At 39.2% G+C, this 16267-nt stretch overlaps 1 protein-coding gene across 1 annotated transcript in view; it reads right to left on the bottom strand.

Annotated features, from left to right (window-relative positions):
- Positions 1-16267, bottom strand: part of LOC126248558 (set1/Ash2 histone methyltransferase complex subunit ASH2) — a 186766-nt gene that overhangs the window by 8952 nt on the left and 161547 nt on the right. Inside the window, exon 9 of the mRNA XM_049949646.1 lies at positions 6774-6909. Within this exon, the coding sequence (XP_049805603.1) occupies positions 6774-6909 (136 nt within the window). The remainder of the gene's footprint in view (positions 1-6773; positions 6910-16267) is intronic.

The raw sequence follows: 16267 nt of genomic DNA on the forward strand, positions 1-16267 counted from the left end.
AAAATGTTCTTCTGACAAGTGTCAGATTTGGGTGATTATTTTTGTAACGTAACATCTAAAGTAAGTCAAGGCCCACATTTGGACACTAACCAAAACCCATGGAGAACTGACGACTGAACGTTTGAGTCCACTAACACAGTTTTTCCTTGTGGCAGTTTGAAGCTGTCTTTTTAGTAGCAAAGAACATGGTTACTGGCCCTGATGGAGTTCATTATGAGATGCATTGTGAATGAGTGATACAAAGGAATCATTCTTGAGGTTTTTAGTAAAATCTGATTACAAGTCAGTATCTCAGCTCTTGGAGGGAAGCTATTCTCGTCCCTTTTGGAACCAAACAAAGATAGCATCTCTTTAAATAGTTAGGACTTTGCTGCATCTACCAGCAGTATAGAAAAGGCTCTTTATAATCTGTCTTGTTTGAATGTTGGAGAAGACAGAAACTTCTGACATTGTTTGAAATGCAGATTCAGAAGCTATCTTTTTTACTTTGTAAAAACTTGCTTAACTGGAAATGGTAATAAAAGAATCTCCTCTGTATGAGACACCACACATGTGGCAATTTTTTAAAAGTGAGTTTCCTGCACGCATATGCCTAGTGACCTTTTCACCTTTCCTGTGCTAGGAATTTTCATTCCTCTACATGATTTCTGATGCTTCCCATGTTTCACTATAGAATGAGACAGCCATTCAGTGATAAAAATTTTCTCTCCCGCCTTCCCTTTGCCTTTGATTAGTTCAGCTGACATTATGGGTTGTGGTAAGGGGCAAAGAGTTCAATGCAGTCAGATCACTTTAAGCCAACTTTCTTTGTTTTTCCTATGCTATTTCTTGTGGGTTTCTATCTATGTATCTGCACACATGAGGACGATAGTACTGTCTATTTCAATGATACTACTGAAAAATTTACTTCACAGCCTCGTCATGTATACTGTCAGTTTGTGGATGTGTGGGTAATATAACATTTATTAGCATGCAGGTACAGTTATATGTGTGCATATTATTGGTCTCTGTCTCTGTAGATGCATTGTTTTTGGCATGTAGTTTCTTCTCCATATGGTATTTTCCTGATAACTTTTGGCTCCAGAATTTTCCACTCCTCTAAGTATACCTTGCATTTTCCTTCTCAAATTGGATGATCACACAGGCTATTAACATACTTCAGCAGTGATTTGCATGGGGATTCTATTTCATGAGATGCTGGTGCACATCTACTGCAACATTTTCTCTGGTATGCATTTTATTGATCAAAAGATTACCATTATGCAGCCTTTTCAGGTTTTTCAGTACCTGCTTTACCTACTAGATTTTTATTAATGTAAAAATAGGATTTTTTTCAAAACCACCTTGAAGGAAGGAGGAAAAATTATAATTTTTGTTCAGTTGATAACATCGTCATTAGACAGCACAAGCACAGATTGAGAAATATCAGAGAAGGAAAGTGGCTGTGCCCTTTCAAAGGAACCAAGGCAACATTCACATTAAATGATTTAGGGAAATTACTAAAAACCTAAACCTGAATTGTTGGACAGGGATTTGAAGCCCCTTCCCCTTAAATACGAGTCCCCTGTGTTACTACTGTACCACCACACTTAGTTAAAAGTATGAGCTTCTCACTTGATTATTATGACAAAATTGATCATCATGTGGCTGTGTCCTGTTACTAATCATAGTTTTTATCTTGTTTGTGGGCTAATAAGGACTTCTCTCTCCACTCTCTTGGTTGGTTGTGTGTCAATATTCCCCAGTGGTCCATCCAAATCTACTGGGTGTGTTAAAAGAGTTGGTCATTGGGTTCCACAGAATTCCCACGAGTAGCTACAGACGTACATGGCAGACAGTGAGAGCTCGCTCTAACTGAGCAAACCTAATGCGACTAAGGTGTGGCAGCTTCTGCAAATATTGTGCAGTATCAACTGTTTTGTTGCTACAGCCATTAACCCGTCTGGCATGCAGTACACCTTACGGTTGAAGGATTATTTTTTTATGACATCCTCATGTTCTGGGCAGTTAAAACTTCCCAAATCACGAAACATTCCACCACCACTCCACACAGTGGTCACTATAGTTGACACAAAGCTACAATCACAGAGAACTGGTAGCAATCATCAGTCACCGGCTTAGAACCTCTGGCTACAGCAATCGTGAAACCAGCTGACACACGAGTTCCCTGAGCTGCTCACCATTTGGCATGACCCAGGCCGCATGTCTGGCTTATCAAATGCAAAGCATGCAGGAAGTATTACCCCATCTACTTTTTTCATCTCTTCATCCACAGCTGCACTTGTGGAGATATACTTCACATGGGTTATATGCAAAATAAGTAGAAACACATCTGAATTCAGCCAATCACTTTTTGGCAGTGGAGGCTGAAGGCCCTTCCATCGTAATTTCCCTTTACCGTATGTACTGCCTGACAAAAAACATCCAGAAGACATGGTTGTATGTCAGTGCAACTTCATACATGTACACACTATCAGTGGGTACGAAAATGATTAGAGTTGCAATTCTCTGTGACAGGTAGAATGGCCACCGGAGTGCATTAGTGTTGTTCATGTTTAGTGTTTAGGTTACATGAGGGGCGTGAATAGCATCAGATGTTGAGGTTATCATTGTGAAGGACATTGGAGATGCCACATAGTCTTGTGAGATAGTGTTATCAGCATCTGACAGTTTGTAAGGGGCCTCACTGTGGGTCTCACTTTCGCCAGCTAGTCAAATTGAGCAATGTCCAGATTTGTGGAGCATTCATACATGATAGTGGTCCAGTGTTTGATGTCATGGGAACACAAGGGCGGGTGTACTCTTTCAAGGTTCTGGTCAACCACGCCAGGAAGGATCACCATACTGTGCACCATGCACTTTGCAAACCCTTCACTTCTGCACCTGCCATACAAAAGCTCCTTGCAACATTTTGTGTCATCCCGCACCTTTGCTCAGACACTAGCAGCAGCTGTACTAGGGAATTACCATCCCATGCATATACTGGCATTAACATCACAACACCGACAGCTGTGTTTGGACTGATGCCATGAAGGCTGATGAATGGCGATCCTGCACTACCACCCTCCCACCCCACCCCTCCTAATGACATTGTAACCAAGTATGGTGGCGACCTAGTTAAAAGCCCATTCTCCCAATGTTTTGGAAATCCACAGTGGCATTACTCTGGTGTGATAGAGTGAGTAGTCATGAGATATGACTTCCAATCATAACTGGTAAGTGTTCGAGAGAACTAATGGTGCAATGGTACAACAAGGACTCCTGTATTCTGATGCCTTTTCTTTCATGCAACTATTCATTGTGGCATTTTTCAACATGGCAATGCTTGTCCACATATGGACTACGTGTCTATGAACTGTCTGCCTGATGCTGAAGTACTCCCATGACCAGCAAGATCCCAGATGTGTGCCCAGATTTAATGTCAACTCTGTCCCTCAGCCATTATCCATGATATCAAGGACCAGTTGCAACAGTTGTGGAACAGCTTGTCTCAGAAAAGAATACCACTGCATATGTCACCCTTCCCAAATGCATTAGTGCAGGCATCTGAAGCCAGAGAGGGTGTGAGACATCGTACTGATCGGTGGGCTCAGATTGTTCTTTCTGAATTTGACTGAGTTTTGTAATCACTGAAATATCACATATCCTCTCAGTTGGTAAAGTGTCATTTCGTTTCCTCTTACTCTTCCGGGTGCTTCACCTTCACCTTTTTCTGTCAGACAGTTTATTTTACTTGTTTTACATCTTAAGATAATCAGAATTCATTACTGAACATAGTTCTGCTGTCTTAATGTGACTAATCATGTGCAAGTTCAGTACTTCCAAGAGCACTAGGTTAGCTGTGTTACAAGTAAGTTTACTATGTTTCACACTGGGCTACTGATCAATCTCTACATAGGCATATTGTTATGTGGTATGTTCTCTTCTGTAACAACATGTCTGCATTCTGTTTAGCAGATGATGGTGGTCTTGTTCTGCAACTATTTCTACTAACAAGGGAACATCAAATCAACCTCATATTTTAACCCTTTATTTGGCAGTGTTGCTCTCAAGCAACATCAAATTTACGTTGGCCTTATGGGACAACAATTACTTCCCAGTGCCTTTTACTGGCATTGTTGCCTCCAGGCAACGTTCCTTTACACACTGCAAATGCCAGTTGTTGTAATAGTTCAAGGTTTTCCCACACGAGATGGCAATTTGTGCAGTGATGTTACAGAGATCTCCTCGTGTGAGCAACAGGGGTGTCTTATTTTGTTTCTGAAAGAATGGATTTCAATAAATTGGCAGTAATCTTAGCAGATTTTCTTCAAAAAATACCCAGAAGTGAGTTTACAGCAGAAATATTTCAATCTAATATTGTTTTGAATTACGTAAATAGTATAAAACTTTTATGTTGCCTGTGAGCAACATTGCCCATAGTTGGGAAATGTGTCATTGGTATATTATATATGCTTACGGCAGATATTCAAAACAACAAAATCTGACACTTGCAAGCTCATTTTGTGGTGTCCAACCGCTCTCGACAGTAAAATGATGGGACAGCAATGAGAAAAGAATTTATGCGCCCTGTCCCAGTATTGTACGTCAGTACAACAAGCATATGGGAGGAGTTGATCTTGCTGGTATGCTGATAGAGCTCTACAGAGTACCAATGAAAACTAGGTGTTGGTACATGTGATTGTTTGGATTTATGCTAGATCTGAGTGTTGTAAACGCCTGGCTGGTATTTCGAAAAGAATCTCTGGACAAGAAGACCTCACTGAACTCATTCAGGCCAGATATTGCCAATGGTTTGATGTTTTCAGGAAAAAGAAAAGTAGGAATCCCCTCGATAGACATAACACCACCACAAAAGAAGAGGAGGAAGCCAACAGCTCCGACTGTTACACGAGATGTCCGATTTGATATGGAGCATTGGCCTGTATATGGTCCGAAAGGTCGTTGTCGTTATTGTCCATCTGGATTTTCTACAGTCATGTGTTCAAAATGCAATCTAATGTTGTGCTTCGTTCCAAAGAAGAACTGTTTCCAAAAATTCCATTGCAAGAAGAACTAGAAGGGAAAATGAAACAGTTCTATTACCCAGCAGGAATGCGTAAATGTGTTCATAAATTAAATTATTCACATACAGGAAACCTTTTGCTTGAGGTTATTGGCAAACACTTTTTTTCTATAATATGTATAAATGTCGTCTACTGCTGGCAATGTTGCTTGTAAGCAACATTTCATAATGTTCATAATTTTTGTCAAAAATTATGAAAACTGACTGAATTGTATTTCTTGAAGCACAATAAACAAATATAAGCACAGAAAATTTTTTTTTGTTTTTATTTTCACCATTTGCCAAATAAAGGGTTAAGGAGAAAAAAGCACACCTGCAAGTTAGCAGCCCAGGCAATCAACCCCACATAAAAATTTGGAACATAATTCCTATAGTACTCAGTTATTATCTTCTGGAAGTATAGCTGTAAAATTTCTGTGCGCTCAGTCCTACTGCAACCACCCAATGCTCAAGCGTGAAATACTGCTTCGATATTGGTAGAATGGTTTGTTCTCGAGTCGAAGTCCATGGTTTCTAACCTGTAATTGGTACCAGAGATCTCTTTACTTTCAACAATTTTATCTTGCAATTCACAAATGCAGTGCGAATTAATTAAATGAATTAGTGTGTCATTAATGAAGTAGCAGAGCACTATTTAATTATCATCGTCACTGTTGTGTGTTATTTTTGTTGGATTTTACAGATGGCATTGTTAAAGTTAGGTACATTTGCAGGAGGTGTGCTATTCTTAAATGTGATTGGTATGATTAAATTTTAAATCAAAACTCATTAACTTCATTTCATAATTATTCTTTAGTTACATAGGTTTATTAATTCTGCTTTTGTATTTATAGCTGCAGAATATTAGTATGAGAACAATGTTAAATAACATTGAATACACTGCATATGATTGACATATTACATACTTTTATTGTTTACTATTTTTCACGTAGAACAACATGCTTGTTCTCTAACAAGATTTCAAAACACAGTGAGCAGAAGTGTTCACCTCTCCCCTCCTCTTCCCTCGTGTTAAACATCCCCAAATAGGAGGACTCCAGGACTCTGGTTATCACGTCATTCTACAGTACTTCGCACTCTGGCATTAGGTGTTTGCTTGGGGCACAGCAAATGACAAACAAGTGGTGCACGTGAAAGTTTAAGAGCTGTATTATCAAAAGGCCATAAGTAAGTACTATGAGAATGATGTCCCAAATTTCCTCAGAAGATTGATTGCTGGGACTGATATACTGCAAGTGTTCCCCCTCCCCCTACTTCCTTAAAATATGAAGTTGACTTGGTGATGTTTCCTTGTAATAAAAGTTTTATCATTCTATGTTCCATCTACTACACCGCACGTTAGGTATTTCTGATCTTGTCAGGGATGAAGAAATGTTTTATGGTCATTATCTTAGGAAATGGGTTGTGATTACTTACTGAGGTGCCTTGGTATGGAGCTGTGCTTATTTCTCCAACCATAGTTACTATTTCTACATCCTGGTACAGTAATATATCAGAAATAATTTCCTGTTTGTAAGCATGCATAGATATTTGACATTTATAGCTCTGTGTTCATTCTTTAATACCTACAGCTTATTTGTTTTAGACAGGATATATTACCTTCTCCTTTTAACTGCACGCTGGAAACATTAACAGTATCACTGAAATCATAATCTGATAGTTAACCATTACAGCTTATCTACTAGAACTTGTTAATTTAGTTTCTTACCTTATCTTTGTAAGTAGGAGGAATGTAATTGCCCACTTCTGACTCTGGTAATATAATTAAAAATCCAAGTACATCTCCTTCTTCATATGCAAGGCTGTAATGCTTTCCACGAGAATCATGAAAGCGTGTCCCTTTCCTGCAAGCACATGATAATTTATTTTTGTAAAATTAATTTTTAGCATATTTCGTCTTGCAATTCCTCTGGCATGAAGTAGTAAACACATTAGTAGACACCATCTGATAAAATGCATGTGGACACTTATTAGTGGACATTAATAAGGGGCGATGTGTCCATTCTTGGCTTTTCTGACAGCTTGAAATCTGCTGGGGACACTTTCAGTTAAGTATCTGAATGACTGTGTATAGGAATGGCAGCCCAGTCTTCCTCAACATCCAAAACTAAAGAAGGGGGTGGTGCAGGGCGCCGGGGGAGGAGCGGGGGCCAGGTGTTTGGTGTGAAGTTGACATTCCAACTTGAACCTAATGGAACTCCTTGAGGTGAAGCCCGAACTCTGGACAGGCCAGTACATTTCAGGAATGTTACTGCCAAAAATCCATTGCCTCAAAGACGCTCTTTATGACAGGGTGCACTGTCATGCTGATACAATCAATCATCATCTCTTAACTGTTTCTCTATTGGGCGCAGTACACAATGCTGCGAAACATGTTCATATCTTTCAGCATTTAGTGTTTTCTTAAGCACAATAACACCACCACACCCTAACCATGAAAAACATCCCCGTAACAAACCATCACTGTTGGCACCGCACGGTGGCAGGTAATGTTCTCCAGGGATTCTCCAAACCCAAACCATTCTACTTAATTGCCACTGGGTGTAATGCAATTTGTAACCCCAAATCACTCATTTCCAGTGATACACAGTCCCCGCATATCACTCTCTACATCACCTCAAGCGTAGCTTAGCACTGACTACTGAAATTCTTGGCTTATGAGGAGCTACTTAACCACTGTAAGCCATTCGTTTTAACTCCCTACACACAGTCACTGTGCTAGCTGGACTGCTGGCAGATCTTTGGAATTCACGAGTGATTCTTTCCACTGACTTCATGCTTTCTTTTTACAAACATCCTCTGCAATCTCAATGGTCCTTGTTGCCTAGTACATTACATCTGCCTTCTCATTTCCACTTCACTGTCACATCATCAGAAGTCAACTTGTGCAACTTTAGAAGGGTTAAAATGTCCCTGATGGATCTGTTACTGAGGTGACATGGAATGAGTAGTTCACGTTCAAAGTCTCTGAGTTCTCCCAGTCAACCCATTTTGCTGTTATTGCTTTTCTATTGGCAATACAATACTCCCCGCCACTATTTTTAGACTGCAATCCTTCCCATGCCCAGTTGATTCTGCAGTACATAGTTGTGTCTGTACGGTAGATAGTGTAATTTACTTCACGTATGGCATGAAAGTGAATAAATGAAATGTTGAATTTAGAATGCAGGAATATCAGTAAATTTAAACAATCCATATTAACAGTGAGAATATCAATTCGAAAAAAAGGAAAAGCACTACAGCATAGGCTCCATCTGAATATAGGTCTTTACAAATTTGAGAACTAAGTCAAAAACCCATTATTGTTTAATTAGATGACTGGTAATCAGTCACTGCTAACAGTTAAAATCTTCAAGTCATCGAGGAGTATGTATCCAGAGTGACAAATGGAACAATCACACTCAGATTCTATGGAAGAATCCTAATGAAATTTAATTCATCCAAGCAAGAGAGAATTAACAAAACCTTCATGTAACCAAGTTTTGAGTACTGTGAAGAGAAACAGGACATCAAAAGAACAGCAGCACATTTCATCACAGATTGATTTAGTAAGCATAAGAGTCTCACCTGAATCATGTGGCAGGTCTCACAAGGGAATGGTTATACGTCAGAAAGAAGTTTACTGTTAAAATTCAAAACGCATATGCCAGTAAATATCACCACATGGGATAGTTATGTTACGTGGAATCACCATACATGCTGAATCTGCATACATTAACAGTCATTTTATGTGTAAGATATGGGGTTACATTATCATTTACTCACATATTAAGTTTAAAGTAGTAGAGTTTCTTAGTATTTTTATCAAAAATGACCATTATCTTCCTGTAATTCTTTTTAATGGAAAATTAATACACTTAAAAAATTAACACCGAAACACACAACAATACACTAAAAACATTTTCATAAATGTCCACCTACAATCTCAATAGCCTCCAGATCACCTGCTTAACAAGAATCTGATGGTGCTATATTTTATTTTTATTTTACACATCTACTTCCGTAGGACCAAACTGAGGGCAAATCTCCAATGTCATGGAATGTGTCAGTACATAGAACTACAACATAAAAGTAATAACAGATAAAATAAAATTTAAGACAAGCCATAAGTTTACATAAACGCAATCAACAATATAACACAGGAATCAGCTTAATTTTCCAAGGAACTCCTCAACAGAATAGGAGTCACCCATGAGAAAACTCTTCAGTTTCGTTTTGAAAGCACTTGGATTACTGCTAGGATTTTTGCTCTCTTGTGGTAGCTTATTGATAATGGATGCAGAAGTATACTGCACGTCTTTCTGCACAAGTCTCCCTAGCATTAACTGAGTGACAACTGCTAATTCTTGGGGATAAGCTGATATTGTTAACAAGAAACGACAGTAAGGAATATATACAAGGTAGTCCATTGATCGTGACCAGGCCAAATATCTCACAAAATAAGCGTCAAACGAAAAAACTACAAAGAACGAAACTCGTCTAGCTTGAAGGGGGAAACCAGATAGCGCTATGGTTGGCCTGCTAGATGGCGCTGCCATAGATCAAACGGATATCAACTGTTTTTTTTAAATTAGATCCCACATTTTTTATTACATATTCGTGTAGTTCGTAAAAAAATATGAATGTTTTAGTTGGACCACTTTTTTCACTTTGCGATAGATGCACTGTAATAGTCACAAACATCTGGCTCACAATTTTAGACGAACAATTAGTAGCAAGTAGATTTTTTAAATTAAAATACAGAATGTAGGTACATTTGAACATTTTATTTCAGTTGTTCCAATGTGATACATCTACCTTTGTGAACTTATCATTTCTGAGAACGCATGCTGTTACAGCATGATTACCTGTAAATACTGCATTAATGCAATAAATGCTCAAAATGATGTCCATCAACCTCAATGCATTTGGCAATACGTGTAACGACATTCCTCTCAACAGCTAGTAGTTCGCTTTCCGTAATGTTCGCACATGCATTGACAATGCGCTGACGCATGTTGTCAGGCGTTGTCGGTGAATCACGATAGCAAATATCCTTCAACTTTCCCCACTGAGAGAAATCCAGAGACATCAGATTCGGCGAACGTGCGGGCCATGGTATGATGCTTCGACGACCAATCCACCTGTCATGAAATATGCTATTCAATACCACTTCAACCGCATGCAAGCTATGAGCCGGACATCCATAATGTTGGAAGTAAATCGCCATTCTGTCATGCAGTGAAACATCTTATAGTAATATCGGTAGAACATTATGTAGGAAATCAACATACATTGCACCTTTTAGATTGCCATCGATAAAATGGCGGCCAATTATCCTTCCTCCCATAATTCTGCACAATATATTAACCCGCCAAGGTTGCTGATGTTCCACTTGTAGCAGCCATCGTGGATTTTCCGATGGCCAATGGTGCATATTATGCCGATTTATGTTACCGCTGTTGTGAATGATGCTTCGTCGCTAAATAGAACGCATGGCAAAAAAATCTGTCATCGTCCCGTAATTTCTCTTGTGCCCAGTGGCAGACCTGTACACGACGTTCAAAGTCGTTGCCATGCAATCCCTGGGGCATAGAAATATGGTACGGGCGCAATCAATGTTGATGTAGCATTCTCACCGTATAGTTAGGTTATTTAAGGAAACAGGAAGTGTTCAGCCACATATGTTTGTGACTATTACAGCGCCATCGATCACAAAGTGAAAAAAGGACAGCGCCATCGATCACAAAGTGAAAAAAGTGGTCCAACTAAAACATTCATATTTCTTTATGTACTACACGAATATGTAATAAAAAATGGGGGTTCCTATTTTAAAAAAAGACGCAGTTGATATCCATTTGACCTATGGTAGCGCCATCTGGTTTCCCCCTTCAAGCTAGAAGTGTTTCGTTCTTTGTAGTTTTTTCGTTTGATACTTATTTCGTGAGATATTTGGCCTGGTCACTATCAATGGACCACCCTATATATATTGAGAGCCTAATGTCAGAATACCCAGACTAATGAACGGGAGTCGACAAGAGGTTCACAATCTTACAAAACTCGTACGAACCGCCCGTTTCCGAGCCAAAAATACCCTTTGGGAGTGGGAAGAGTTACCCCAAAATGTAATACTATGTCATAAGCGAATGAAAATAAGCAAAGTAGACTACTTTTCATGTCAAACTATCACTTACTTCAGATACCATTCAAATAGTAAAAATGGCAGTATTAAGTGTTTGACTAAGATCCTGCATGTGGGCTTTCCATGAATTGTGTTAGAAACTATAAAAACTAAGTCTTACTGTGATTCAGCCTTAGTTTATTTTCTACAAACCATGAACCTATGTATTGCAGTGCACTGTTTGAAACAGTGCCAACGTTGCACACAATATCCTTACTACCAAGCTAGTGTCATCAAAAAACAGAAATACTTTTACAGTCACCTGTAATTCTATATAAGTAAGGAACAGCAGTGGCCCCAGCACTGATTCCTGGAACACACTCATTTAACTGTGCCCCACTCAGACCCCACATCATAGTCATTCTCAACACTGTGGATTTTTGGTCCCCTTAAAAAGGCTCTAAGGAGCAAACGATTCATCTCGGACGACAACAGCCAGCTGTACGTTGTGAAGTAACTGGTGAGTTGAAGCGCCCTGGAAATATTCTGAGTTGGTGGCCACCGCTCAGGCCGCACGGCAGGACCGAGCTCGTTAGCATCCACGTGGTGCCTCACAATGGCAAGAGCACATGGTCCATCGAGCACGTGGCTGGGAATTCCTTGGTGACGCTGTGCACCACGAGGGCCAAAGACGGCAGACTTTGTGAAACCTTAATGGCAGACATTTCACAGTTCATATGGAAATTAATAGTAGCCAAATGAATCACGATACCACAAAAAGAAACATGTACATTACTATTATTTGCACGGCGATTCTGATGGTGTAATCAGATTTTCAATATCTTTATTAGTTTAAAAGTTTAGTATCTGATGGTAAATTATACAAGTAACACTCAGCAATGAATTTCCAAAATTTAAACGCTTCATCCAATTTCTCCGATCGAAGTGTCTTTAGAAAGCTACTAGTGTAAACCTAAATTGGTATACATTACAGGCATGTAACTTGAATAGTACATGAGTTATAGGCAGTCAAAGCGGCCAATTACTATCAATCGAGTCATGCCTTAAGTACTCCACAGTTACACGAAAAACAGGTAGCAGCATGCTTATAAAAATACTTACTCATCTATGTCTTTGTTTATATTCCACATATACTATTCATGAAGAAATTTGTTAAATATTTACTGTGTTTTAGAAAGAGACATTAGGCTACTAGCCTACCTTTTTGTTCTATTCGTTTGATATATGTTTATTTAATTTGTTTGTGTATCTAATAATGTGTGTTAGAGCGTGTTTATGGTCCAGCCGTAGGAATATTTATTTAATTTCAAGTTATTTATGTGTAAATCCAGTATTCCATATGTGTTTCAATAATGTGTGGGTGCGTTAGCTTGAAGACATGGCGTGAGCACTCTAGCCCATCACAGCGCTCGTGAATGGGGAGATTGGATGGAAGCGGGAGAAGAGCATCGTTTCAAGAGAGGACAGGGAGTTCGGGAGAGTGCGGCACTGGACAGTACAACAGAGGACATGGAGAGGCTGGATGTGAAGGCGCGACGTACAGTGGCAGGAAAGACTTGGAGTGGAGCAGTTTGCGTGTGATCGGAAGAGATAGAAATACTATGGAGTGCCGACTTGTGTACTTGCGAGATTTCTATCGCTTCTGCAGTGAAGACATAGTACGCGTTTGGAAGTGAATATCGCATCAGCTATGTTATCATTCATAACTAATTACGTGCAGTAGGAATCTAATGTTTCCCAGTAGTTCAACTCGTACTTTATTTAATTGCTGGACCATCGACAGCAATAAGTGTTTTGCAGAAATATACCGCATTCTCAAACGTACTATCGTACTCATCATTTAAAGTCATTAAGATAGTACCTATAGATTTTATTTAATTGCAGTGTTTCATTTATAAATTTATATGTTTCTCTCATAATTCGCAATTGCCAAGTGATAGAAGCCTTTGACCATTCGATTCCTGTGTGTATTCTTATCGTATACTGTAGACTCAGCAGTATTTGGCCTGTAATGCGGCAACTATGTATCCCAGCCCCTACACAACGAAATGAGCCAAAACTTTTAATATTGCAACATTGAGTCAGAGGGTGCATAGTTAATTGAAAGCCCGCAATTGGGGGCTCGTCCGGGATTTGAGCCCTACAAAGTGGTAATTTCTTTGCTCTCTGTTATTCAGCGTACTATGCAAAGTGTAAAAACCTTTGCAAAACTAGCAGAGATTTCTGTAGAATGAACCTCTCACAAAAAACAGTGTGACATCGGTGTTTTTTCTCTGCAAGTAGGTTTCTGAAAATAGTGAAATTATGCAGTAATTTTCACAACATATCGATAGAGGTCCTAATCTATCACGTTAAAGGCAGTTTGCGTGGGAGCTCAGAGTCTAAATAAGTTGAGTGCAGGGAACAGTAGGGGTTAGCGTGTTTAACGGAGAGCTGTATCGGATACGGGGATACGGTTGAACACGCGGTACCGGGCGGCAGCTACGGTTACATCAGTCGACTTCTCCAGAGGTGGACGCAGCGCAACAGCAGTACCACGGCAGCTTCTTCGAGTACTCCAGGGCAGTCTTCAATGTCGACTTCCACCACAAGCAAGGCATCACCATGGCAGAGGAAACCATATTAGATCAGATAAGTACCTGCATAAATAGAGAGATAGTTTCTGTTTCTCAAGTCCAAGCTCCATTTATAGACCTCGCGTATATAAAACAGTCACCTAGTATGTGTAATTCTAAAAAATGAGGTGAGCCGGTTAGTCCGAAATCAGAGCGCGAAAGTGTAAGTAGTAGGAATTCAGGCAAGGGGAATAAATGTGGAGGAGATATGAAGTCTCAGCTAATGAATATGATCCAGGGATTGGGAAATATCATGAATACAATGGCAAAAAATATCAGTACAATTCAAACAGGTAAGCGAACTGAAATAGGGTCCCCTGTGAAAGAGGAAGTTGAAAATATTATGGGTAATGTTTAAAAAGCAATCGTTGATAAATTAAAATGTGTGAGTGGATACGGGGAAAATTACAGACGAAGTTGTAATAGTAAAATCTAATATCGAAACAGTGGAAAAAGATCTTGGGGAAAAAACGGATAAGATACAGATGGAACTTGGGGACAAGGTAAGTGTATAAAAGTGCAAGATGCTCATAAAAGCAATGTAAATTTGGCAGTTGGTGACATTACCAATCGTGTAGGTGAAGGGGAGAAAGAAGTGAGCAAAATTAAAGATAAAATACAGTCCAGTATCACTAGTGAAAATGAATTTAAAAAGCAAATGCAACAGACAAAACGTGATTTAAATTCGTTAGCCTCCCAACAAGCCACAGCGGTTATAAATATCCCTTGGGCAAATACCAGATCTGTGAAATGTTACACACATGACGGAAGATATCACTCAGCAAATTTCTTGGCTACGTGTAGGGACACTTTGGTTCACGGCATATCGGATGACGCGAAAATAAAATACGTTAAACGGCATTTGGAGAGAGACCCACACTCTTGGGCAAATGTTAAATGTAGTTCGTGCGAATCATACGAAGAGTTTGAAAAGCGATTTTTGAATAAATTTTGGAGCGAGGCAAAACAGACGCGGATCCAAAATGAATTCTTAAATGGACCGAGTTACAGGTACGGTAATGGGACGATGAGAGATTTTTGCAAGCGCGACATTGGCAAGCTTATGCATGTGAAAAATCAGTTGGGGTTTTAAGGGAAATCACCATGTTAAAAAGATGATTACCCGAAGATTTGTAGTGGGATCTTCTCCATAGTCCATGTGATTCCGTGGTCGAATTTCTAGAATTTGTAGAAAAATTATAGGGGCTTTGAAGTTTAAACCTCAGAGCAAACCAGGTAGTAATTATTAAAATTGGAATTCAAATAATCACCACCAAAATAATAATCATGAGAGAAATCAAAGAAATTCTCAGTGAGATAGTAGCTAGAATGAGCAGAATGGTCAGAGAATGAACAGGAGTGATAACTTCCATGAATGGGATCCTAGTAAAGAATGCAGATTTGACGGTGGAAATTTGCACGAAGTGCAATCACATAACAACTGGTCGGGGAAACATCTCAGGTACGGAGATGGAGATCTAAACAGTCAATGGAAAAGACTGGAGATAATGCTAATGGTAGAAATGTTGATAGGTTTGGGGAAAGGCAACAAATATGTAATACGGGGTATGTTAAAGACAAAGGCTATATAGGTGTCTCTTTCAATAAAAGCAGGCACAAACGGCGGAAGCATAGGTTTGTGAGAGATTTAAGTACAAGTAATGGGAATAAATCAGCGGGGAATGATGAAAGTTATCCATGTGTAATGAATGAGTGTGTGAATAGTGATAAATGGAAAGATTCAATGGTTCAAAAAGAAGTTGAAGAGGAGATCAATTTTGTGAAAGCAAATTGTGTGGAGAGTTCTGAAGAGGTATTAGGAAACAGTAGCAATTGCAGCAGCGAAGGTGCTGTAGTAGCAAATATTTATGATTCGGAGAAAAGTGTCGATTTTAGTGAAGGCGGCATAGCTTTGGTCTCGCCAGCAGTTGAAGCTAAAAATGTATTGGAGGAGGTAGATGATTTCTGTTTAAAGGAACAGAGTAATGGTAATTTATGTAATGATGTAAAAGCTACTGGTGTTGATACTTCAGAGGAAGGAATTTACGCATTTCTAACCACGAATGAAGGCGAAACGAAACTTATTGATGAATGTGGGAATCTAAAATGTTTGTCAGAGTGTGAAAGTGAGAATGTATGTAAAATAGGATCGGGGGTTAATCTGAATTAAAAGTGTGTAGAAATGGCAGTGTGAGCTGATTTTTGTCCAATCACAGCAGAATGCAGCAAGTCTGGAAGTCCCAAAATTGTACGACAAGGTAGGAGCAATTTGTGTAATGTAACGGCGGAGGATAAAGTTGTGTACGATTCACGTAAAGTTAATTTGTCGACGGAGGAAAGTAAGGTTTCTGATGTGAATTTATGTAGTGATTTAAATGGTGTATCAGCAGATAAGATTGCTGAGATAAATATATTTATGGTGATAATGGCTTAGACATCAATGTATTATATCAGGAAGATAAAGGG

This window comes from Schistocerca nitens, chromosome 3 (genome assembly GCF_023898315.1).
Source record: "Schistocerca nitens isolate TAMUIC-IGC-003100 chromosome 3, iqSchNite1.1, whole genome shotgun sequence".
NCBI lineage: Eukaryota > Metazoa > Arthropoda > Insecta > Orthoptera > Acrididae > Schistocerca > Schistocerca nitens.